Source organism: Andrena cerasifolii, chromosome 3 (genome assembly GCF_050908995.1).
Source record: "Andrena cerasifolii isolate SP2316 chromosome 3, iyAndCera1_principal, whole genome shotgun sequence".
In the NCBI taxonomy this organism is placed as follows: Eukaryota; Metazoa; Arthropoda; class Insecta; order Hymenoptera; family Andrenidae; genus Andrena; species Andrena cerasifolii.
The window spans coordinates 18187504-18214386 of NC_135120.1; the positions used below are offsets into that span (position 1 = coordinate 18187504).

Here is a 26883-nt window from a genome sequence, read left to right on the forward strand (position 1 = left end):
CCTAATCGTCGCTATCGAGGTAAAGTAGGTACATGCAAAACTTAATGAAACTTTTTTGCAATTGAAAGAAAAAATCGTAGGTATACTCGTTCCAGCTACTTAGTGTTGATTAAAAATGCGTTTAACCTCAGTCCCCTCGATTTACACAGCATAGCTAATTCTGCATGCATTTCCCGCATTGCAGAAAATAGTGACACCAGTTTCTTAAACCGATAAATGCACTAGAAATTGCCACCTGCTGTGCAACTTGCAACGCAGGTACCTACGCTCTTCGGATTTCCAAATTTAACGATCTCCTAAATAAAGCCTCGCCTAAAAATATTACGTTCGACACTCCGAGGCTAAATTCTTCCCTCGAGGAATCGTCTCCCATTCAGTTGTAGCACAAATTACGCGCCGTGGTCGGTGCTTCAACCTGTTTGAGTAGTCAAACAGAAAATAAACGAGGTGGAACGATTACCTACACGGAAGAGGAATATCTCTCAAATATTAGTCAATCTCGGGTGTGGACTTACGGCGCGACCGCCTCCGCTTCGCAGTTTTCTAATCGATCCACACGCTAACGTTCGACCACGTGCAACTTAACTTCCAACGAGTCCGGCGATGTCCCGGGTACCTTTTAATAGCCGAGATGTCCGCGGATCGGGATATCCACGGCGGAGGGCAATTGTTCCGCGACAACGGCGAGACAAAGAGGCAATGGCACGAGCAATAATTTTCCTCTCCCTACAGCTAAGTAGGCGAGCAACTCGTTCCGCGAGCCTCTATTTCGGGTCCGTTGTTGTTCGACGTGTGTACGTGGCAGTTTTCTTGTTCTGTTACGTCGGTGTCATGTGCACGGTAGACGGCACACTCTGGCAGAATTTCTATTCTGATAGTGTTGCAGCCAGAGCAGCCCCTATGCCCTGACAGATGAAAGTAATTTGACTCTAGGTGGCCACGACTCCTTTGTCACCTTAAGCACACGGTAGCATTGTGCTTAAATGAAACAATGCGAGCATCAATCAGCGCCGCCGGTTTTGCTTCGGACAACCTTTGGTCTAAATCGCTCCGCCGCGGCGCTACCGCGGCGAAGCAATATTACCTCGGCTTGTCGGCGCGCTCGTGATCAAGAGGGCACGCGGCATCTCCGCTCCGTGCACGTCGCTCATTGCCGGTGGTTCTTTAAAATATTTATAGAACATCGGGACTAACTGGTATCTGCCCGCGGTCGCAACTTTGCCGAGACTCGGCTGCATCCTCGCCAGAACGCTCTCATAATTCGCTGTTCCGCGAAACAAGTGGCCGGCCCTCCGTAGACCCTCTGTCGCGGTACGACAGAAATACCATCACGCCGATTTTAATTACGACCCGCGACGAGAGATTTATCACGGTCGCGACTCTTTAGCGCGATCCCTTCGGCAACCCTTCGCCGGTTTAGCTGTTTATGCAAAACAGAGCCCTCGCTCTTTGATGTCGGGGGAAAACAGACTTACGCTGCCCGGATTAAAGCTGCGTAGGACACTCCAAATCGGTGGAAATCTTGGGGAACGGCTCTTTCGTTATTAGAACGATACCGGAGATTTTATAATCGCGTAACTAACCCTCGTTACTTTCCTACGCTCCATAAAGTGAAAGCAAAGCTACAGAGCTATTCAACCCCTAAGTAGAATCGAAAAGGAGTCCCATAATTTAGAACGAGCTGCTGCCAACAGTAATACACAGCTATGCACGAAATGTCATCCTCTTTCTAAACACGTGACACCCAAAGCCGTAACGTAATGGTTGGGAGCGAGAACGACTTGGTTTCCCAAGGAACGGTTCCCACCCCGGACGCGGAGGGATGGAGACGCGTGCATCTTCGCGACAGAGGATCGTCGGGTCGTCAAGTGGTTGGTTGGAGGTTCGAGCGAAGGAAGAAAGAAGAATCCATCCGGGATTTTGGAGAGAGCCGCGGCAGGAAAGGACGCTGTAAATGGAAACTCATGGAGCGAGTAGCCCGCGCCCGAGGGGGGAAAAAAAGGGACAGGCAGCAGGGAGGGTTACTGGGTCAGATGCATTGCGTGCTCCCTCTCTTTCTCCGCCACCCTCCTTCCCGGAGCCACGGCTCTCTCCCTCGACCTGGTAATTCTCTCTCTCTCTCTCTCGATCTGTCACTCTCTCCCGATCTCCTTCTCTTTTGCGTGCTCTCACGGAACACATGGCCCTGCGTGTACACGGCTGTCTGGCAGGCGGCACAGGGAACGCACGCACACGCGTGCACGCCTCTCCGTCACTGACGTTACGTGCCCGCGCGAACGGATCGCGATACGACGCTGCGGTGTATCGTGATTTCGATGTCGGACGATTCGCGTCGGACTGCCCCGAAAGTCGCGGTCTCTGCGTGACGGAGATGTCCATGCTTTGCATAGTATTTCAGTAGCAAAGGAAGGGTTTTCCCAAGTAGGGAGACTTGGGAAAACCCTTCGTTTGCTCCTGAAATACTATTAGAAGGAGAATCACTGCGGATCCGAAATCTTTTAGGCTCCTCTGTGGGAAAATGGTCTCGGTATTTCGGCAGAATTGCGGCTAGACTTGTTGGGGATTTGAAGACTTTGATATTGCGGTATCAGCGTCTTGAAAGATTCCTGACAGGAGCTAAATAGATGCGATGCTGGTGAAACGAGGGAATCTAACCACCAGGTAAACGATTCTCGCGGAGAATCCGCAATTGCTGCTTTCGGTTCTGAATACACCGGGCAAGAGGGGTGCTACGGATGGAGCTAGGTCCAGCGGCGGTGCTACAAACGCGGTCACGTGCTCGTGCGTCTCACTCACCTGCCAAGCGTGCTCATATCATCCTGCTCGCGCGCTGGTAGCCTGGACTACCCTCTTCGCGGCTTCCCGGCACTTGTCACGCAATACGATATTACACACCCCCGCACAGAACCGGCACTTGAACGAGATAACCAGCAATCCGAGGCAACAGGACAGAGCGTCAGGGAGGAGCCTTGTCTCGCGATCGAGCGATCGACTCCCGGCACTCGCAGCGGCGAATTCAACGATTCTAATCACTGTGCGAACGACACGGTGGCCAGGATCGGGCGATCGTCACCGAACTTGAGCAGGAACGAGTCTACGGGCTACGTCATGGTCCCGCGAGGATCCGGTCGCGAGTTTCCTGCTGATCTATCTCACTCACGGGAAGGATCGATGTAGCTCGCGGCGGTGGCGGCGGCGCGCGCGCGCTCACCCCGCAGAGAGAGATCCTTGGTATCTATCGCGACGCGACGTTGACGCTCCGGCGACACGGAACGGACACGACGGTGAGCCGAAGCAGCAGCAGCGGTAGCAGCAGCAGTAGCAGCGGTGGCAGAAGCCGCGAGGTCGAGTATACAGTAGCCACGGAAGAATCGGCCCGAGCGAGAGAGCGAGAGAGGAGACGAGAGTCAGTGGTGGAAGAACCCCCCCTCGAGCAGCGGGCATACAATGGGAATAATCACCGCGTCTCGGAGCGTCGGCTGACTGACTGAAGCCCCCGAGGACCGAACGGGATGAGATTCGGAGGCGCTGCCTACGCGCCGCTTCGGCGCTCGCGCTGCGCCACTCGCGGCTTCCCCCCTCGATAATCGCTCTCTCTCTCGGTCGCTCAACACTCCTGTCCTCTCTCTTTTGCTTTTGTTGCCCGCCTTGCTGTTTCTCTCTCCCCAGCCGCTTGTCTCCCTTCCCTCGTACGCTACTGTGTGTTTTAGCCGACGCGACGCGCGCCGTCGGCTCTTCCTCTCTCGCTCCCTCGAGAGCTGTCTCTCGCTTCTACGCCTCCGCACGCTCGTTTCCCGTCTCGCTCGCTCGACGCCGCTTGGATCCGCCGCGCGATCGCGGCGGGTTCTATCGCCCGCCACGCCCCTTTTCGGGCGTACGTACCGCCTTCTTCCTCCGACACCCACGCCAAGGCGCGCGCTCTGCCCGACACTGTCAGGGCCACCACCACCGCGACCCGTTCTAACGCTCGTCCTCGCTCGCGTCCTCGTCCTGGTCCTCGTCCTCGTCTACGTCCTCGTCTTTCCCTGGCTTCTGCACGCTACCTACGTCTCCGTGTACCATCATTGTCGTCGTAGCTGCGTTCCATCGGGGATCCCAGCGACTCACCTGCGCGCACCCACTGACATCCCTTTTCCCTGTTCTCCTACCTGTCTCCCACTTCCTTCTCCATCCCCCTCTTCCGAGGAAGCGTACCGAGGCATCGGTCGCTGGAGTTGGGCGTAGTAGCGCCGTGGATGGACAGCGTGCGCTACCGCGGCTCGCAGCGCTCTCCTTCTCTCTCTTTCTCTTACTCGAACCCCCCCATTCGTGAGGAACAAGGGAGGAGAAGCGAGGAGAAGGAGGGAGACTCGCGTCACGTGGCACGCGAGAACGCTCGGCGACGTAACGCGTGCCCGTTTAGCTGCGGGCTGCAGCACCCTCGTCTATTGTTCGTCCGTTGGTGTTGACAAGTATCGAACATCCTTCACTGAGAATCTATAGCATTAGTGGACACAGGTGTGGCTAGCTTTGGAACCTGATCCTCCCTGATTCAGTCCCGAGTAGCGTCCTTATACCGAATCGGAGTGGAAGTAGTAGAAGAGACTGCGATTTCTCCGACATTCGTGCGTTGTATCGTGCGAGATAGATTTAGACACTGTTCCTGGGCGATTCGGATCAGTGCACCCCGTGTTTGGGATGCACTAAGACCCACACTGTACGCAGTTATCTTTGAACTGAATATCTAATCAACCGATCCCGACGCGGACCGGGATATATCCTAATTTATTGCCCAGCAATCGCTCATCCGGTATGCCAAGATAATTCCTCGCCGAAACGCTTCGGCATCGAGAAATTTCAATTTGAATGCATCGGTTTCGCTGCTTTTAGCAAATATTTGAGTGTATACAGCGGTCTGCGGCGGACCGCTGGGAAGTTAATCGAGAATCCATCGGATATTCGTGGACGGCGGGCGAATGACACAGGCGTATCCCGTCGGGTCAGGTGCAGGTGATGGCAGTGCTTGCGCATTGTCTATTGTCTCGGTTGGAGGCGGTGGTAGCGGCACAACCCCCGGCCGCCTGCTGACGGCCCTACGTCGGAGCCGTGGAGGTGGTGGAAGCCGACCAATCGGAGGCGAGGCACACCCGCGCAAATCACAATGCTTATTGTTGTCGCCGGGCTGTCCGCCCACATCCCCTGAATCGCTTCTTCCACCTCCGCCCGGCGCCGGCTCCTGCAGCTCGCTCAGGTAGAAATCTCTGCAGGTGCGCAACATGGTCGCCCAATCGCCATCGACTATCGACGAGCTCCAGTACACCGGCACCTGACGTAGCGAGCAATGTCAACTTTCTCGTACCTTCCAATTTGACAATTGCTCTTGATAGAGACTGTTAAGAAACAGAGAACACGAACGGATTGTTTTGCAGCTCGGAATCGATCGTTTCTCAGACTTGGCGCCTGGGTTACGAACTCGCGAACACCCTGTACATGGAGAGAGTCGTGACGGAGTGTCTTCTATTATTGTTCCAGCTATCGATCTACGTCTAACATAGACCAGCGACTCGGCAGAAGTAGGTTAATTACAGGGAGCAATTGCGGTTGCATCGATTTCTATAGACGACGAGAGCTGGAGCACGTGAATAGTGCTATTGAGATACTGGCTGCAATTGTTCGCCATTCACTGTAGCAGTGATTGTGGATCCATTATTATTGACAGATGTAAGAAGTCTGAAGGAGCAATCGTGTTCTTTCTTAGATAGTACCTGCTATGAAGACCAAGGGTCAAGAGTAACCAGCGATTACAAAACTCTGTTCGCATCGACAACCGTTCCTCAAATTCGGAAACGCGTAGGCGCAGAATGACAAGCGAGGAAGGTAGAATCCTGGTATTCGAAGATTACGATGACAGCAGGGGTGGGTTCCTTGGCACTCGTCGCGTTCGATCCCTCGTTGCATTTGCCTTCGCCGCAGCCGTCAGATAGAATATCCTGTCTCGTCTCCATCGTGCACGCACAGGTACCTACATAGCCGTATGTACGCTTATATGTACGCCGCGCACCCCCGGCCACCCTCGCTGTTCCTACCGCGGCGAGAGGAATGGACGAGAATGGCGTCGGTGCGCATCCCTTTCATGTCCTCCGCAAAACCCATTCCCCCCTCTTCTCTTGGCTGCCGCTCGTCCTCCGCACCAATGCACCCTTGACTTGCGCCCCTTACCATCCCCCACCGGCGCGGTAAACAGACCACACCATGCTCCGTCCACTTCGCGGATGCTCCTTTTTATCGTCGGCCACAAAACCGGGCGATGCGCTTTTTCCTTTTTCGGGCGACTGCACGCGCCCGCCACTGGAAACTGTCAACGCTTCGACTTCTCAGGGAGAAAAGGAATCGAAGTGGTCGTGGATTTGTCTCTTTGCACGTGGTTTTTGAGGAAGGCGGATTCGAAAAAGTGTAATCTGCTGGATTTATTAAATAGGTTCTCTATTGTTATTTAGTGTTTGCCAATGATAGTGGAAGTAGTAGTAGTAACTTCCAAGTATTCGCTGTATGCTTGCATAGCACTGACCCCAATTTCACAGAAAAAATGCCGCACTAAGGTGAATGTCCCAATTTCTGCTCGTGTCCCGTTTGCGTTTGTTTTCATGTCGTAAGCGTCGCGTTTGTACTATAGTTACAACAAAATAATTCTAAATTATTTGAAGATTTACGCGAGTGTTGCACGAGCTTGGAGCTAATTAGTGTTCCTGATTTCTCGATATTTTTAGTTTCTCGAGAAATCAGAAATCAGATCATACTTCTCGAGAATTCCCGAGAATTCTCGAGAAATTGAAAAAAATATTGGAGAATTTATATTTTTGGAATAATGTTGATAATATTTAACCAAAACACAAGAAACCTTTAACTAATTGTTCATTCCTGTCTAATTATTTGCACAAACCTTGTATAAATGAGAAAACAGATATTAAATATAATTGATATATTTATTTATTTAATACAAAATGTGTGCAAAGTGAAACATTACTTTTTTATTTTAAAATGGTTTTTCATCTGTTTCTTTTTTTCTGTGATAAAATCTGTAGCTGTAGAAAACTTTCTTTCGTTTTGAGTGGATGTTGACTTAATCCTATGTATGTAGCATATCCAAAAGTTATGGTTTTCTTGGTTGATACTAATTTCTTAGAGGCTCTGTGTGATTGCTATCTCTAATTGTTTTCTTAATGGCAATTCTTCATTTTGAGGACCCGTAAATTTTCCAGTATTTTCAGGAGAATCATGGTTACTGTTATATTTTCTGAAAAGTCAATAACCAGTCAATAATGTCGAATCTTCTCTACTTAGATTTTCTATTATAATTCATATAGGTTCTACTGCTACTAATAAGATTTATTATAAGTTGTAGATGTGTGTATACGTTCGCGATTATAAGTAGTAATATACAAATTGAACTAACTAAAAATACAATTCCGAAAATAAATTAGATTTATAATAATTTTCGTACACTTAAGTTTCTCGAGAAAAATAGTATTTCTTTAAAATGAGAGACTCATGATTATCGACCGCGTTTTAGCTGGTTGTGGTAAGGAACGGAGTCACTATTGGAATTCGATAATTGGGCAGAAAATAGTTTTTACAGTAAAAGTTCTAATTTAATAACAAAAACAGATACCGTATTGTGCTCTGGATGTAGATTTTCTACCACTTTTATTTTTTATAAGTAGAAACCAGGTGATTAGGTTTAGGGTCAAGTGAATCACCGTCATGTCCGGATTTCTACTCACCAAAATTTTAGCACTATAACTTCACAATTCAATATATGCTGTAACCGCTATTTCTATTCGAAGGCATTTTAATTTTTGTTTATCATTATTTTATGCTTCACTGTTGTGTTATAAAACATCCCCATAAAAGATGTAGCTGATTTTAACCTGAAATACGTACATCGCTATTTTTCGTGAGCAGAAATACGGACATTTAAAGCATTATATTTAATTACAAATTACTAGTAGTTGAACATCTTGAAATGTCTTTCTTAAATAGTTTTCTAACCTCTTGAATGAGCAGAAATAGTGACATTCACCTTATTTACGAACTGCAGAAAAGAATGAGTCGTCGCGTCGATCGCGAGGTAAACGCTGAAAGAGACCGTGCATGGCCCGGCGCGCCCGATTACATACGGTATTTCTCTACTTCGGCCGGAACCTCGGCCTTCCGTGTCGAGAGGCGCGCTAAATTCGCGGCTTAATTAGCGTCCGTGATTAAAATTTGTAATATTTCAAAGCGTCGCTCGAACGCTGTTTCCCGCGTGCATCCGAATACGCGAGCGTGGAATCACCAGCGTTTAATGGACGCGCGCGTTACGATTGCTCCCGGCTCCTCCGATGCTACTCACAATCGAAGCAGGCGGTTAATTCTTTCGCTTACACGATCCGCGGGAGGATTACGAATCTCTTGGGGAATTGTTTTCCACGGTACACACCGGTGGAAGAATCGAGGGTTTCCTGTTCCACTTACTAAATACTGACACTGCTATTTCTGTGCGGCAATCTCGAAGCAGTAATACCACCGTTTACTGTGCACCACTTAAATCGCTACGACAACTGCTTTATGATATTGAATCCCCCCCGTTTTTCCCTCGCGAACGCACAGTTTCCTAGAAATCGCACTACTTGCGCAAGTGTTCTCTTGCAAAATCTGTTAAATCAGAGTTAGACGATGACTGGTGGACGAAGTATTTGCACGCGGAGCGTGGAGTAAAAGTCGCCCGTTGTCCTTGGGTATGAATGGAATAGGCATAAACATATTCTTGCGACAAAGAATACAGCTTTGTCTAGGATAATGTTTGACGCGACGCGGTGTTCAACAAACCTACTATTAATCAACGGAGATAAAGTAACGAGCACCAATTGCGCAAGCTCCACCATTACATTATACTTATCAGAAAGTTCCAATCATCTCCCAGCACTTCACACCTTCTGCAATCACGAACTTGCTAAGCAATTCATCGTGCGAGCAGTGAACGAGAGTACGCTCCGCAACATTAAGTAGAATCGGTACGTCATGGGTCAGCCACCCCGTTCAAACCCTTGCTCTGAACTCCGAACGATTCCGACGAATTCGAACCGCGCATAAAAATCATTACCCTCCAGAACAGTACCCACTCGTTGACCGTGATGACCACGAAGAGGCGCGGCGTGGACGATCGCGAATGAAAGCGCAGGCTAAATTTTCCGCGGCGGTGCGAATAAAAGCGGTTTGCCCGTTGTTTTGTGTTTAGACTGCGGGCCGCGGCACGCGAATTTTATAAACGTCCGCCTGTACGACGATTCGTTTCGCCGCGAGACGCGAGGATGGGCCATCGTCATGGGTTTCGCGGCACGCACACACGCGGGACACCATTCTATTCCGGTACCGGTGCTGGTGCGGGAGCAGACAAGAACAATGAGTGTTGTACGCGATCCGCGTATTGCTCGCGCGTCTCCTCACCGCGCCTGTGCCTGTGCGCGGCTCCACGCTCTGCACATTTATGTAGTGGGTGTAGAAGCGAGACAGAGAGGAGGAGATTTATGCAGCACGACATGACGACGACAACGACGAAGAAGACGACGGCGAGGCCGACGACGATGTCGGCGTTGGCGGCGGTGGCGTCGGGGACGTTTTGCTCCGGACGTGGACGACGAGCACGACAACGACGAAGCCCCGGCTCGGTCGTTGGACGAAGAGGAGAACGATGCGAAAGCAGAGGAGGACGTAGCAGAAGAAGAGGAAGAAGAGGACCAAGAAGACGACCAGGCGGTCGTGGCCGCTTGTGAATGAACATTGGCTCGCGAGCGTTTCCGGCCCGCTCTCTTTCGCTCATCCCTGCCCTCTCTGTCTCTTTCCCGCCGGCTCCATCGCTCTCCAACCCGTTCTTCTACTACCCGGGCGTGCTCGTCTCGTTCTTCGTCCCTTCGCTGGATTCTCTGCTCTAGCTACGCGTCCACCGTCTCTCGTCTCATGAATGAGAGCCGCCGACTCGCGATCCCGACGACAGAAAGACAAGGATGGGCACAGGGAGCGCGCGTGGCCGCGAGAGAGAGAAAGAAAGACAGAGAGAGAGAGAGATAGAGCGCGGGTGAGGAGAGGAGAACAAGACCGGACGGACCGTTAGCCTTAAGCCAAACGGTTGCAACGAGGCCTGCGACGAATTTAGAACAGGAACCGAGAGAGGCAAAGGGCGAGGGAGGAGGACGCAGCAACGGTGCTCGCCGTTCCTCGCTCCCTCCGCGGCGCTCTTCCTTTTTCTACTCCTCCTGTCCCTTATTCTTCTTCCTTGCCGCTTTGTTGCTCCCATTATTAATATATCGCGGTCCCCGCGCGTGACCGCTCGGTTCTCTCTGCATCGCGAGACTCCTCCTTTTTCACCTTGGCTTCTCTCCCTTAGTCCTCGCCTCCTCCACCTCTTCCTCTTCTGCCCGGAGCCCGGTTCCTTCTTCGCGCGTCACCCCCGCTTGGCCCCATCCGGCGACGCGCGTCCCGCTGATTATAAATAGTAACCTTTGTCGGACGCTTTTCTTTGGCCCTCCATCGTTTTCATCGCGGTTGTTGTCTCCACCCTCGGTGCCGTGACGCTTTAAAAGACTTTTTACAAGGACCGCTCGTTTACCCTGCGAACGCGTAATCTCTCTTCCGTCGCGCCCGCTCTCGAGTTCTTCCACGCCTATGCTCGTGGAGATTCGATGCGCTCGATGCTTCTTCGTGGCGCGCAGGCGAAGGGTTCATCGGGATCTTTCATCAACTCGAGCGCGGATGCAAAGCTTGTCTAGCTTGATAGGTTAATGAGAAAAGAAGTGAAGCTCTGGGAGCATTCGGTGGCGCTAGGGTAACTCAGAAATACCGGCGTTTCCATTCAGCACTTCGACTGTTGAATGCTCTGTGTCATTCAGTGTTGACCGACCACGGAACGCGCGTTTCGTTCCGAACGAAACTAACCGTGAACCTTTCCCTTTCACCCGCTCGATCGTCCGCATCGATGCTCCGAGCGACACAGCTTTACTTTCACAGTAATTATCCAGATCTCTTTCTGTTTCTGTATATACATACTCCTCGAGACAACTGTTCTCGGCTTAATAACGCACTAAAACCGCCTGAGTATCCATTATCATCCAACAACGTCCACTGGCCACTCTAAATGAATCGACCCACCGACTACCTGATCCTAACTCCACGGAAACTCCATTACTCCCGCGGTAATTACCAGGATCTCTTCCTTCATCGAGCAATCGGCGTGACACTCGCTGCAGGTGAACCTCCTGTGTCACGCTATCAGAGGTGAAGCAGCAAGAGTAAAAGTGTTAGCAGTATCCAGCATCGTATCTGTATCGTAACGCGGCCTCGCGTGTGAGCACGTCGCTGAGCCCTCGAGGAATGCGTGTTCCTTTCGCCGAGCACGGATCTTCCCCCGATGATCAACGACCACCACGGGTCAGCGTTACACGCGGCCGTATAAATAGAAGCGTGGACGCGTGCTCGCTAGCGAACGCGCGACAGGTGTCCGAGCGCGGAGCGATCGAAATCGAAGGCGCCCGCGCGACCGCGTCCGTAATAGGTGAGTCGCAACACGGAACGCTGCACATGCACCTTCTCGCGTATGAGCGCGCGTGGGCGCGAGCTGTTTGGACGCGAGGGATAACGGGAACCGACGGACCGCGACCGCCGGGCATTGTCGCGGAACCGATGGAAAACAGGGACCAGAGGCCCCCGGTGGAAAGAGACTGGACAGTGGACACCCGAAGGCCCGAAGGTCGATGATCGATCGGCCGTCTCGGTCCCCGAGATTCGCGCTGCAACGACGGACGGAAGTTAATTGGACGCAACGGGGCCCGTGATTGACAAGCGTTTCGCAATCTACCTGCTGGCCAGGTGCTCCGGGCTCGGAGGAATCTGGAGCGGGGCAGATTAATTGAAGTAAAACGAGCGCTTTGACGTCCGTAATGCGTATTTCGAGGATATTACGCGTCAACTGGGATCACCTGTGTCTCTGCTTGGGTTAGGTACACGTGAATATTAGGGGTTCCATCCGTCATTCATGAAGGGGTGCTTTATTCCACTTTACATGCACGTGGAGATGGCAGTAGAGGAAATTCAGGCATTGAGAGCAACACCGGACTAAATCTAGTAGGGTAAACGATACAGTTATTGACCGGGGTACAGTAGTTGACCACTTCAAATTTCTGCCGCCATAGTCTAATGCACACGCGCGCTTCCGCATCAATGATGCGCTTTGATGAGAAAAGACAGTTCTACCTTTCGTTTCAACCAAGAATCGATGATTTCAGTAGAAGCATTCAGCCATGAGATCGTCGGGAAGGGAAACGTGTAATTTCAACTCTCAAAGAAGGTAAGGGCTTAGCGGGCATCTTTAGAGCGGCGACTTGTTTAATGACTGTATAATTTATTGTTCAATTTTGTTTGCCGTGAATGCTATTAATCACAATAGGTGACAAGGGCCCAATGTTGACAGTCGTTATACGTCCAGTCGTGGCGAACGTGATTATGCTGTGTTTTGGGGGGTGTTCCATAACTGTTCGATGAATGCACTGTAATACAGTTATTGACCACTCGTAATTTTCGTGCCGAAAGATCGCGATGAAAATTGATTTATATCTTTTGAGGCACGCAGCAATGTGCCCTGCTTTTATATAGTTTCGGGGATGCACCTCCGATGACTTCTGATTTTTCATTGGTCTGGGGGTCGGTAGGATAATTCGGAGGTTAAAGGTGCTTGAAGAAAGAAAAAAAAAGAAAAGCAAAAAGCAAAAGAAGAAAAAGAAAGAGGCTAAGAGATGCAAAGAGAAGAAGACCAATTTACATTTATACACTTTTTTCTTTGTCAGAGCATGCCTCTGCTACAATGCAGCAGGGCATAGCAGAAGGGTTGTCGCTTCTGACGACAAACAAACATACATAATACAAACAATCAAACAGAGGATCGAAGCTGAATAAAGTCGTTTAAAAAATAATAAAAAGGTTTGTAATGTATAACATGTGAGACAAATGCATATAATTACAAGATTAAAATAGGAATGAAAATCATTGCAGGATATTATGGGATTGATAACTATTTTATGTATTGAAAATTGATTCTTATATGAAAAGGTTATTTCTAGAACACTACTTTATAAAATTGTATAAATTACGTATTAAAAACCGAAACACAATTATTTTGAGGACAAAAAGATATCTTACGCACCACCAGGAATTGAATCCATGTCTTCAAATTATTTTCAGATCTTTGGATAAACACAATATAAGTGTTTGCAGCAACTTGAAAATCTAGATTAATTCTTTGCGATCGGTCTAACCTCGCATGAACATAAACATTTGCGAGTCTATACGAGCTTTGTATTAAAACATTTAACAGTAAAATTGGTGGCACTTGATACTCATATTAGTTCTTCAATTGACATTTGCATTTATTTTGTCGAATTGAAAAAATTATTTTTGTGGTTTTGGCCATAAAATCGCGAAATTTCCCCACTGTGCGTTCGTGCGAATTTATACAAAATAGCACCAGATAGCTCTAGATTGTTATTACTAAATTTTACATAGGTTTATATGAAAAACGGGACTTTTAGCCCCACCCTACCCTAACCCCCAAAATGTGGGTTAGTCCGTTTTTGCCCTCAATGCTTGAATTGTAGGTAATAAACTGGCATTCGAAAAGCAGCGAGTTGGAAGCTCGAGCATGTTTCCTCTAGGTGCATTTGAATCCCGTGGCTGTTCACAAAAGAAACGTACGTCATTCCCTCGACAATGCACATTCCCTCGATTCAATGGCTCGTCTAATCGCGAGTCAACGGGGGAGGAGATGCAAGAGTTAAGAGAATCCAGCATAACAAGTAGAAAATCAGATCGAAGGAAGAGGGAGGGAGAGAGGGAATCCTTTGTTCGTTCATCATCTGTTCTCATACGCGCGATGTAAAAGCAAGCGCTATCGCGCACGTAACAGAGGCGCTCGATGATTGCTCGCGCCGCGGCTAATTGTTCGCGAGCCCGTCCCCGAGACAATGACTTCGTCTCGCTTGGCAGATTCGTAATTACGATAGAGGGGCGTCGGGCGTGCGAATGTGGCCGGGAATGCCGAAGGAATCCGCGGCAGCTATCTCGACGTTCTCCCTTCTAGCCTTGTACTATCTGCCCGCTCCGGTTCGAACAGTTCAAATTTCATTAGTGACTCCGAACACTGGTTCTCCCCGGATCACCAAAGTCGAGCTGCCCTGTCCTCGCAGGATGCTGAGATTACCATATAAGAGCTTCTCTCTGCCGATGCGAGGGTCGGCGATTCGGAGCTCCACCTGCAGGTGCCCGGCTAATGATCAATTACAGTGGCCGAATGGTACCGCGAAACAACAACTTACGTCGCATGTTAAGTGATTGGACGTGTGTCGCGGCCATCGCTAACCACGAGCTCGCAGGCAGATGGAGAGAGAGAGAGAGAGAGAGAGAGAGAGACAGGCGAACAAAGAGACAGTGAGGAGAGAGAGAGGGTCGGTTCGTTGCCACGATAAAAACGTTGTATCCGTCACCGACACGCGTGCGCGTGTGCACGCGCAATTAAAGCGGCGTGGCCGCACAGTGCGGATCACTGTTCTCCGCGCGGCTGCGTTCATGAATGAAGCCAGGCACTCTCCCTCCCGCTCTCTCTCTCTCTCTGTTTCTGTCAGTGAGTCAGGCTGGAAAGAATGGCGCGGATATTTCATAAAGGCGAAGCGAGAAAACGGCAAGTGTGCAGAGGCCGCGAGAGAGCTAGAGCTCGCGCGGCTATTATTATCGTCTCCGCTCGCTGCGCCCTTCTTTGCCGCGCCGCGCCGTTACGCCTAGCGGACGCTGAAAAACAATAAGCAGTTTGTAGTCGGGCGGCAGCATCGCGCTCTTAACGCTGATGTATCGTCCATCCGCGATGTCGGACGCATCCGGACACCGATCAGGCTCGGATCGCTTGAATCGGCGGCTTTGTGCGCAGGCCATCCTCCTTTACTCCCACGGGCGCTGGTTGTTTCATGTCCGACCTGTCTTTGATGTCTCGCCCCGCTGAACGTGGCAAATGGAAAACAATTGCCTGAACTTTTGGATATTTTGGGGATCCAGCCGGAGACTGTTTAGGGTTGACGGGTTGACTCTAGCAAGCAGAGTCGTCACGGGGAAATTTATGAGACCTCAACGGCGCATTCATCTTAGAACGTGTCAACCTTGACAATATCTCCCGCAACTGTTCCTCTAACTGTGGTAAATAAAAAAAAAAAAACATTGAAATCCAGCAAGAGCTCGATGATTTTTGTGAGCTCCGAGAGCAACGCGAGTCTTTTCAACCCCATCGCGTGGACGGTCACTCGCAAAGGTCACTACGGTGCAAGACAAATTTTGGCATTGTTCTCGAGGTGCCGCATCACGATCGTAACCGCGAAATGCGCCCCTGCACTCGCACCGTGCTCGACAGCTTGAAAAGCGAAGCGTACCGCGCGTGTGTGTACGCAAGATCGGAACGAGCGGTTCCGATCTCGAGACTAGACGAGTTAATCGGCCACGGAAGCACAATAAACTCGAAGATAATAAACGAAGCGCCGTACGTCGGTTTACCATAATAATGCCTTCCATCATGCCAGATCCCTGCAGCCCACAGAAACCCGCCCGAAACGAATAGAACGCTATAAATAGGCGGAATCCTCTCTCATTCTCTTGTTTCGTCGCTCTGTTCCTCCCCGTCTCTGCTTCCCGACTCCAATTCTCTCTCTCTCTCTCGCTTTCTCGTCATAGAAGAGGCCCGCGAGCATCATCTCTCCGCAGCCACGGCGACTGAGCTCGGGCGTCCGCGCGCGGTTAGGGTGAGCAGGCCAGTAGATGGACGGGGCTAGTAGATGGACGAATCGTTGGTTAATGGTTAATATTGAAAGAACTAGAGTTTTAATCTATATTATTGTTTTTTCTTATTTTGCAGAAAAAAACTTTGTTGTTTTATAAAATATTAATATGTTTATTGAATTTTTTTTTGTATGCGAAAAAGTATTTATATGTACGGTCTTACGCCAGTATGCGCGAGTCGCTCGATTCTTAGTAGGCATTGCTCAGCGTATTCGTGCCTTCAAGTTAATAAAAACCGTGTTTGGGCGTATTTTAAAGAGACGAAGAGGTTAATATCTGTCGTGGATATTAAATGACAAACGCGTCTTTTGAATCTTTTTGAAGAGATTCTCCATTACCTGTGCAACAATTTTATAAGGGATACAATAGTTTTGTGTCTTCTTTTCGATATTTCTTCTTTAATAGCCACAAGAAACTCATTACTTAATTCAGTGGGTATGCCATTTTTCTAAATTGTTAAATAAGAATTTAAGAGCACCTTCACCAGTCAATAATGTCGAATCTTCTATACTGAGATTTTTCTATTGCAATTCATATAGGTTCTACTGCTACTAATAAGATTTATTATAAATTGTAGATGTGTGTATACGTTCGCGATTATAACTGGTAATATACAAATTGAACTACAGTGACTCGCATTAATATTCGGACACTTTTTAAAATCGCATAACTTTTTTAGAATTGGTCGAAACAACTTGAGTTTTTTTTAGAAGCTAGAAGGATTAGTTTGCTAACTGACGCGTTTCATCGTTTTGAAAAAAAAGTGTATTCGGTTGGAATAGCGAAAAGAATACTAAAGGTCGATTTTTAAACTTTTTTTTGTGAGCTTGTAATGAAAATTCAAAAAACCCGTTTGTAGATTGCAGTAAGTTGTATACGTGCCTAAAATTTCATGAAAATCGGTTAACGTTGCTCCGAGCTACAAACGTTTAAAGATCGCAGAATAAGGTCGAGAATCGCGAAAATCCCCGAAATCAGCGATTCTCGACCTTATTCTGCGATCTTTAAAGGTTTGTAGCTCGGAGCAACGTTCAACATATTTCTAAGAAACATCTTGATGTAAACATCGGAATCCTCTAAACCGTTCATCTACTGGCCTGCTTACCCTATTTCAGAGAGAGCGAATTTCCGCGCCCATGCCTGGCAGATATTATTATGCGACCGTGCGCTAACGCTGCCGAAAGCAACGAGTTAATTCACGCTATCGTCCCGCGGTTCGTGAAACGTTACGTCCCATGCAAAAGTTGCTGGGATCGGTTGGACCCGTTAATAATTGATTACCGAGGTGGCAGAGTCGCGATCGCGACGCGTTTAATCCCAGCCACGGTCTACTTCAAAGGCTGGCCGTGGTTGGCTGGATCGGCTGTCGTCGGTAGCGGAAAGTAGGGTGTTGGCGCGAAGAAAGAACGAACACGTCGAGAGGTGGTGGCCGTGGCGGTGGAGGGTGTTGGGGCGGGCGGTAAAGGGCAGCCCCTCGTGCTCCTTCGCTCCCAGGACGACGTAGCACGGGGGATGGTTAAGGTTAGCGCCGTTAGCGGTGACAGCAGCGAGGCGCTCGCAATGATTAATGGCTTAGCGCATTAACAGGCTATTGACAAACACCGTTCCTCGTCCCGCGGTGCCCTGCGCACCCTCTGGTCTGGTTCGCGCGTTCCACGGCGTCGCTCGGCTCCGAGGCAGTCGGCCGCGGCCACTGTCAGCGATGAAAGGGAAGAAAGGGAAGAGAGATCGAAAGGAAAGAGCGGAGGGGTGGGCTTTCTTAAATGCGCCGCCTCGACGAAAGAAAGGAGGCGCGGGGTAGAGAGAAGAAACAGCCTTCTCGCCCTCCTGTAACGACGTCGACAAAAACGCATCTTCGCCGTCTTCTGAAGGTGGTGCTCGCCTCTCCTTCGCCCCTTCCACGTCGCTCTTCCACCCTCCAACGGCTCTTTATCGTTTTTCCCGTCGAACAACCGAGGAATCTTTAGAGCTTCCAGACTCTTCGGGCTATTGGTTCCTAAATAGAAGAGTCGCTTTTCCTTGGCACGATGCTTGGGGCGAGGGCGACCCTTTGCTTGGACCCACTGAGACGGGGGAAATTATTTTGTACGATTACTTAATCTATTATAATTTCCAAGGCTACCGAATTACAGTTGCACCCTCCTGTAGCGCGATTCATTCGCGAATCTACCTGATGTTGTAATACCCTAGGAACTCTGATGGAGCTTGCAATAATTTATTGCATAGAACAGTAGAGAAGCGAAAGAAGCTTTTGACCTCAGCGCGAAGCCTGAACGTGAACCGTGAAGCTCGAGGGAGCAGCCGTCAGCTTTTGTCAAAAGTACCTCGCGTGCGCTGAAGAGATTCGGCCTTTTCACTCGGTATCGCGCTGTCTATCGCTTGGCCCCGCGATTCCTCCGAGTCGAATGCAAAATCGACCAACTTTTTATCATGTTAATGCCCCATACGTTTGATCAATCTCCGATCTATCGCTTCGTCAATCTCGCCGATCTCCTCGGACCTCCTGCAACCATTACTATCCACGATCACGCGCGATATGGTCAGCAGCTCTCAGGCTTAAGAACATTACAAATGGCTCTAATCGACAGGAAAACGTGTAAAAGCGTACGCACGCCTCGAAAACGTGAGAAATCGCGGCGAGGGCTTATGACAGCGTAAATTACTGACATCCAGCGCGGCGAACAAGGAACCCTGGCTGATTAACATTCTAGAGGCTCTTGGGCTTAATAGCAGGTGCACAAAACTGACATTTGCCTGCGCGGCATCGAATGAGATTCTAAGGTGTCTAAATAGGCAGCGACGTAAACGCCGGAGGATTTTCAAAGCCAAGAATATGGCCGAAGCTTAATTGCCGTTACTGACCTTTCGATACCGTTTTCTCGAGCGGACCGGAGGTCGTCGTTGCGCAACCGGATTAGCGCTATCGCTCTATCACGATAAGTGTCCGCGGAGAAATACGAGGGGAACCTTTGTGATCGGCCGTTCGTTAGGGAATTATGATAGCAGGGTCGGCTTTGGCGTGAGAGAAAAAAGGCGGAAAACAAATGTTCCGATGGAAATAATCGGAGTTATTAATGGTTCTCCGCGGTGCGATTAATTACCGTGCTTGATAAGGTAACGAGCGATAATAACGATTTTATTAAAGGCCCCGAGAGGTCCCTTGAAATCTTTATTGGCACCGAGACAGGCCAATCAACTCCGCCGCGCAAACGAAACGAGCAGTGTTCCGAACTAAGTATCGAGGCGAGAATGAACGACCACCCTTTTCCGCAGGCTGCCTACACTTGCTTGGTATTTAAAACCGCCGGCTGTCGCCTTTCCATGGCACAAGAACAATCGCGTTGCACCGATCGCAATTAAGAGGTCCTCGAACTAGTGTTCCTTCTCGAGAATGCTTTCCCGAGAATTTCTCGGGAAATTTTGTAATCGCTTATTTCTTATTTCTCGAGAAATACTATAATTTCTCGAGAAACTTAAGTCTAGGAAAAATATTATAAATCTCGTTTATTTTCGCAAACGAATGTATTACTAGTTAATCGCGAACGTATAAACAATTTATAATACATCTTATTAATAACATTAGAACCTACATGAATTCCAATAGAAAATCACAGTATAGAAGATTCGACATTATTAAATGCTGAAGGTGCTCTTAAATTCTTATTTAAAAATTTAGGAAAATTGAACACTGAATTAAGTACCTAATGAGTCTCTTGTGGCTATTAAAGAAGAAATATAGAAAAGAGGAGATAAGTCTATTGTATCCCTTATAAAATTTTTGCATGATCCAGAATTTCTTCCAAAAGGGTCAAAAGACGCATTTTATTCATTTAACAGCTAAGATATATATATATGTAAAAATATAACAGTAACAGATTTTGCTACAAAAAATAAATAGATTAGCTGACGCTACATTAGACGCATTTTGCAATTTAGAAATAAATTTTAAAACCAAAAAGTAATGTTTCGCTTTGTACAAATTTTGCAATAAATAAATAAATTTACCAATTATATTTAATATCTATTTTTCACTCCCACAAGTTTTGTATAAATTACACAGGAATAATCATTTAATTAAAGTTTTCTTGTGTTTTTGATAAATATTATCATCATTCCAAAAATACAATTTTTACAATATTTTTTTCAATTTCTCGAGAATTCTCGGTAATTCTCAAGAAATACGATCTCATTTCTGATTTCTGGAGAAACAAAAAATATGGAGAAATCAGGAACACTACCTCGAACATCCAAAGAGGAGAAGCCGGAGGAGTGCATCGAAACGTCCAGGAACACGGGACCCGGCCTGTAATTATCCTCGTGAATGTGACGATCGGTATACAGTCGGAGGGTACTCAGAGGCCTCGCAGACCGATTTCGAGAGGGTTGCTACGATATATCAGGTCCGTTGGCGCGCGCCCGCGCGTCCGCGCACGCCATTCACATCCGATCCGCTCGTCTCGCGACCTTTGCGCGGTCGCGAGACGAGCGGCCTTTCGACTCTACCTTTCATATAAACGCGTACGAATACCTGTGCGGGATAGGTGGTTATTCGGGCGTGCCGGCCCATATTGAAATTCGACGGGCCAGCGATAGAGATCATCGTCTTTTTTTGTTGCAATCCACTTTGCCATTTGATCGGATTACCCGACGCGCCCGCTCCCGGGGGCCCATAGAGTCGCTTCTCGGTATAATACGCCGCGATATCGCGGGCTCTTCTCTTCCGTATTGCCAAGGTACACACGTACAGGCGCGCGCGCGCGCGCTTGTATCGCGAGCCGACGTTTCGAGCGTGCGTGGATTTCGGATGTGTGTGCGCGCACCGGGGATGGTGGTGCGTGTAAAGGAAGGTGCAGTGGTACGCGAGGGTATTGCATGTACGAGGCAGAGGGCACGGAAGAGGAACGGCACGGCGGAGGGCAAATTCGAGAAGCGGCTGGCCTTTTTATACTCGTCTCTCTGCTTTTCTCTCTTCTTTCCCGCTCTCCTCCGGCTCTCCCTCGCATCGCTGCCTCTTATGTACCCTTTCGAGCCTCTTTTCCCTCGCCGTGAATCAAACCACGTGCACAGCCAGCGTGCCGCGCGGATTTCATTCCACGGTGACGTTATTACTATTCGATTGATTCCCCTGGTCCAAGCAGCGCGCGCCCTCCGCAAGCCTGTCGCGCTCTGCGCGAGCGAATCTTGGCTAAGAAGCGGATACGTTTGAAACCAACGTCATTTTAGCTCTGTGCCAACGGATTCATCTATTTAACAACTTCCTGAACCTTTGCCCCGCGCTGCTACCCCCCTGTCGCTGCTCCAAAATCCTTCGAAACTCGGTGGATTTCTCCAGCCACCTTCCAGCTCAGACTAAAGCCAGTGTCGCTTTCAGTTCTTACTGCCTGGCTGGCTGCCAGGTCTGACTGCCGTTGCAATCGAGCCAGCGAAAATTGTTATCCACGAATTTGGGAAACGTGGACAGTGGAGTCAGGCGGAGCCCTTTCAGAAGCGTAACATTGCGTTCGCGATAAAATCGGATCGACGGGTCGTTCGAGGCGAAGCCCGAACATTTCTCTAGCATGAAATTTCCAAGAAAGCCGGAAGGCACTTGAGAAGAAGCGCAGAGAAACTGGGCTCTTTTCATACGTGAGGCTCCTAGATCGGTACCGAGCGTACAATTGGTCTCGCAGTCTCTGGTAGATGTTCCTTGTCGGGATCCGGGGGAGAAGGAGGAGGAGGAGTAGGTGGGGACCGGGGGTGCAGACGGTGGAGGTCTGAGGGGGCGAGGGGTTGGAACGGCGATGATGGCGGAGATGGTGGCAGGAGGTAGGAAAAAGGGAGCTCGGAAGAGAGGATGTGGCTCAACTCGTTCGACCCATTCATGGCCCGATGAAAAGGCCGCGTCGAACAGACATCGTGAAAAGAGAAGGGAATTATTATGATTATTATTATTAACGTTTCTATAGGAATGATTTCCCTCCCCCTTTATATCTGTCTTCGACTTTTCGTAGATAAAGGTCGAGGATGCTCCCGTTCCGAGCGGCGAATGTGAATCCCTCTTGTGAAATCGGCGGACAGGTTCAATGTTACAACGTTACTCCCGCTCCATTCTTCGGCCCTTTCAGGCTCAAAATTGCCGCTCCACGACGAGCGAGTTTTCCCGTTTAATTGGACCCCCTCGCGATCCAGGCGTCCAGATGCTTACCCGCCGCGAGTATTCCTTCATCTACCGCCACTTCTCGCCTTCAAAATGATTGTCTCGCGGAAGAGTCTTGCAGATTCTGTGCCCTGCAGATTTGTCCAATTTGGAAAGCACCCTGCAAATTGCTAGGGTAAATCCGGGAGATGCGGTCGACCTAGTATAAAATGCTTAATAAACTAATACAGATATTACTTATTTTATCAGAACAATATAGCGACTAGAAATATAGCGACTCGACCAACTCTCCGGCCCGACCGCGTCTCCCGGATTTACCCTACTTTGGACAATGATGAACTTCACAGCGATTAGATCAGGCTTCAATAGTGTTTCTATCGTGTTAGACAGTGACGTACGGCCACGATGACGATTTCGCAACGATATCAAGCGCAAAAGAGTACCGTTACATAGAGCCCTCGCGAGGGACGTAGGCACGCGTGCACGAAATCGCCGGCGAGTGGGCGCGTAAATTGAGGCGGTCACAACGAGGCTGTTGTTTGACGCAGAAAGGCTAACGGCCAGCTAGGTGGTGGAAGAAACAGAAGGAGACGGAGGAGAATGTCGAAGGTCGGAAGAGCGGTGCACGTGCTGGCGGTAGCGGCTGAAGCGCGACTCTCGAACGTCCCCTTCGGTCGGGGCCGTCTTCTAGCTTCGCTATTCAAACCACGTGGTCCATATTAGCGGGATCGGGCGAATAATGGGGTGGCCGTGGTCGCTGGAAAAGGACCTCGAGTACACCGATCGACTCGAGTGACCAAGCTCAATTATGCCGGCTACGAATCGTGCATGCATCATTTTCTGTGCATCCGCTAACGATCCGTGGCACACGCGGGGGCTGACCCTTGCTTCGCCCCAGCAATGACAGCTGTGCCGTGCAAATTTCGTGGAAACTCGAGCACTTCGACCGGCAATTACAAATAGCATCAGGAAGGAATTCTCTGGGAAGTATAAATACACTAATACCCCCGGCTCGTTCGATACACTTTAATCAAGTTAACTCAACGCTGATCCGGGGGAATTAAATTGTCGCTGGCTGATACCAGTTATCAACGTTCAACATGCACTTTCTCGATTTACCGTTAATCACCGGCGAGGAGAGAACGGTCTGGAATCGCCACCAAATGACAGCGTGTTAACCACGTAAACAGGAACGACCCAAGGGGGAACCAGTTTCTCAAAGACGCTAATGAATAGCTCCGCGCTGGACGAGGCTAAAACTGCATAACGCTTGCAATAATATCCGCATCGGGGCTGATCAGCATATCAATTAACGGTTCCAGCGCGCACCTCCCATTACTGGGCCCATTTAACAAACGAGACGGCCGTACTTTGTTGTAATAACGCAAATAGTTGCGTGCCGGTGATTTGCATCGGCTGGTGGGCGCAAGGGATGGGAGGAATATTTGCATACATTGTGCAAACAAAAATCTCCACACTGGATTCAGAGCTCGGTGCGCGCTCTTGATGTAACTTTACGAGCAGCACTTAGCTTTTCACATAAAAACCGCCTATAAATACCGCGCGTTATTTTCGCTGAAGAAATGCCGGCGTAGAGACGTTCGAGTGAACGAGCGGGGCATAGCGATTCGGCCGCGTGCCTCGAAACGGACCGCTCCGAGGCATAATTCATTTCTTTTCCCTGTCGCGTCGACGGCGCCTCGTCGTTTAATTTATATAACTCGAACGGCACCGTTCGCTTGTCGTTTGACGCCTCTTACTCGCCGCTGGACACCACTGGTGACGAAAAGGGGCTGGGTTTTTCGCTTGTATATTCGAGAACTCCAAATTGATCCGAAACTAAATGTTGTGGACTTTTCTCACAAGGGATAATAGTGCTATATGTATATACTACCAGTGGCGCACTCAGGATTTAATCTTCGGGGGAGCCGATATTTTGGAGAAAAATTTATTTAATGCAAATTCAATAAAATTCATTAGGTGATTGTAAGAATTTATTTAAAGAATAAAATCCAGTTTCCTTTTCTTTTTGCAAAGCCCCTTCTTTAGGGGTGCCAGGGCTCCTTAGCCCCCCTCTGGATGCACCACTGTATCCTACCACAGTATACTGAGTTAATTGAGAGAATACAATGAATTTGGTAGAAGAATCTAGACCTACGAGTAACTTGCAGCACCGTGCAGTCAAGTACATTGGAAGTAGGCTCGAATTTGACTGTATAGTTTCGAACAGTTCACAAGTACTTCGGAAGAAACAAAACGCTACTTTCAAGTAAACTCGAACCTTGACGAGAAAGGTTTGAACTCTCCATAAGAACTTTGAGAAACGACAGCGGTACTTGCAAGTATAATCGAACCCTGACTATTTATAGATTCGAACAAAAAACTATACCTAAAACATCGAGCTACAATATCCAATATCAACTTGCGTTCAATCTAGTAGCAAATACGAAATACAATAAAAAATATCTTAAGTGGTACGATAGTCTTTCAGGATTCGAATACTATTACGAGATTCGATTCTCTCAAACGTCGAAGAACTTAGAATTACATTCTCGAACTCTTTCGGTACTTTTTCTGAGGTTCGAAACCGGCTTCTGTAACCCAAGTAATTATGAAGTATATCAAATGAAACGCCAGCTCTTATGAGTAGTATTCGAATCCCATGAAGTGAAACTTTTGTATTGGAATTGACTCGGATTCATGAGTATATATTGAACTTGATCCCGTCCCTAGCGTCGATACTCTTTCAGAGGTGTAGAACCGTCACTGGTCAGACGCGACACCGACTCTGTCTGCCGCGCGACGTGCCTCGTTTCCTTAAGAGTGGTATGAGTAACGTCTACCACTGGGAGCGCGCATCGTCCGCCAATACACGCAGCTTTCTCATTCGAATATCAGTTAGTCGTTTTTGCAGGTTCGTCGTTTAGTTATTATGTAACGAGGCGGAGAATGTATCGACGCAAAAACCGCAACGACTGACAGCTTGAGTAACGCGAACTTTGGCTCTCTTCAGAAGCGTCAAGATGTTACCGTGCGCGAGGAATCGTTTCTCATTTGCCAATAATCGTTCGCTTTACCTTACTTCTCTACAGGGCTTGAAAACTGTTATAATATCGATTTCGCTTTTCCAAACGGTTATGAAGAACCGAAATTTCAAACTATTATCTATTTCGGTTACGGTTCCTATTTCCTTCCTCATATCGGTTCGATAACCGTTATTTTTTCGGTTCTATATCGGTTCCGAAACGGTTCTAGAATCAATTCTTGTATCGACTTTTCCCTAATTGATATCATTAATTATTGCGAACGACATGAAGAGGGAAATAGGAACCGTAACTGAAACAGTTAATAGTTGGTAATTTCGGTTCTTCATAACAGTTGTTTTAATCCGAACCTTTATATAACAGTTTTAAACATTTATATTCGGAACCGTTTCAAGCCCTGCTTCTCTACCGTCAGAATATTCCACGTCATATCACCAGTATCTACTGTAGAAACAACACCACGAACCAGGGAAGAAGATAATAAATCGCCACCACTTTCTTGCGCGAGCTTCTTTCTACGCGCGACACTCGCAATATCCGAAACCGAGTTTTTCCAGTTTCCCTCGAGCACGGAACAGATCCCCTTTGATCCCAGGAACATAATGCCCCCCTCGTTGCCTCCCCGGCTCGCTGTTATTTCCCGCAGCGGTCTCTCGATGTCCATTAATTCATCAGGGCTGGGCATGAACGTCGCCGGGTAATAACGTAAGAAGGACGCGGAATAAAAGGCGGCGGATGACGGAAGCGGGAGGACGTAGATGTATTCCGGTCACGGGGCACGGCGAGTTGGTAGCACTGTCAGCGGCACGAGGCAGGCGAGGGGTTGGCCCTCGGCAAAGGCGCCCGTTACGTTCGAGGGGTCTGAGGCATCTCATCTTCTGGACAGCCTCGCTATAACGTCATAAAAATAATCAGCTCCGTCCAATGAGCCCGAGGCGTACTTTGATCTCCTCGCATTTGTCTCGTCTCTCTCGTTCTCTCCTCGCCTCGGCCGGCCCTCGCTCCGTGATTCTTCGAGCTCGCTCGGTAGCTCCGCGAATTTTTTAAAGGGCCCTCTCGCCCGAGACATGCCATCGGGGAGGACCGGAGGAGGTGGAGAAAAGCGAGGAGGAAGAGGTCGGGCGAACTTCATCGGAAGAAGCGACTTTTCGTGCTCTCGAAATAAAAAGTTAATGAGAAACGCAACGTTGGGCCGGGCGGGGTGGTGGGCAGGGTTGCACGGCTATTTAGCCCTGGGGCAATGCCGGCGAGAATCGAACGAGCTTCGACGCGCAAGAAACCGCCGGTTATTTCGGAATCGAGCCGAGCCACCGGGCTTAACGACGTTTCCCTCGCCTTTTTCCTCGCCCCGGAGTGTGTTGTAATTTCAAAGATTCCACTATTTTGCGCCGCGACGGCAATTTCCGCGGATGATTGAAAGGCGGTTACCGCGGACCGGTTCCGCCAGTCCTCGCGACCTCGCGAAGGAAGAGAGCGACGAAGAGCACCCTCCTTTGCTATCCGTTGTAAACTATGTTCTTTGCGCGTAATCAAGTGGCATATCGTACGAATGAACGGCGAAAAGTAACTTCGGCTCAGCGACGTATCAACGCGTTTCCACGCCAGTCCCAATTAATTTCCGTCGACGAAGTCTCGCGACAGCTGGCGCTCGGCGGGTATTTTGCAGCGCGATACTCGGCTCGGAAATAAATATGGACCCGCCCGGTATCAGCGGCGCGTTCGCGGTCGAAGCTGCTCTGATTGGGACCGAATATTTCTGCTTAATAGATCGCAACAAACGGAACAGCGCCGGGAGAGCGTTGCGTCTATAGACAGCCATTGAAT

At 49.0% G+C, this 26883-nt stretch overlaps 1 protein-coding gene across 5 annotated transcripts in view; it reads right to left on the reverse strand.

The window, feature by feature from the left end:
- The window catches only part of Sox102f (transcription factor Sox102F), a 188224-nt gene that overhangs the window by 64977 nt on the left and 96364 nt on the right, over window positions 1-26883 (reverse strand). The window contains exon 1 of one of the 5 annotated variants that reach the window (XM_076809457.1): window positions 2797-3241. The exons of the other annotated variants lie outside the window; for them this stretch is intronic. Coding sequence (XP_076665572.1) covers window positions 2797-2813 — 17 coding nt within the window. The 5' untranslated portion in view covers window positions 2814-3241. Of the gene's footprint in view, window positions 1-2796; window positions 3242-26883 lie in introns of those variants that run through there. 5 annotated transcript variants of the gene reach the window in all.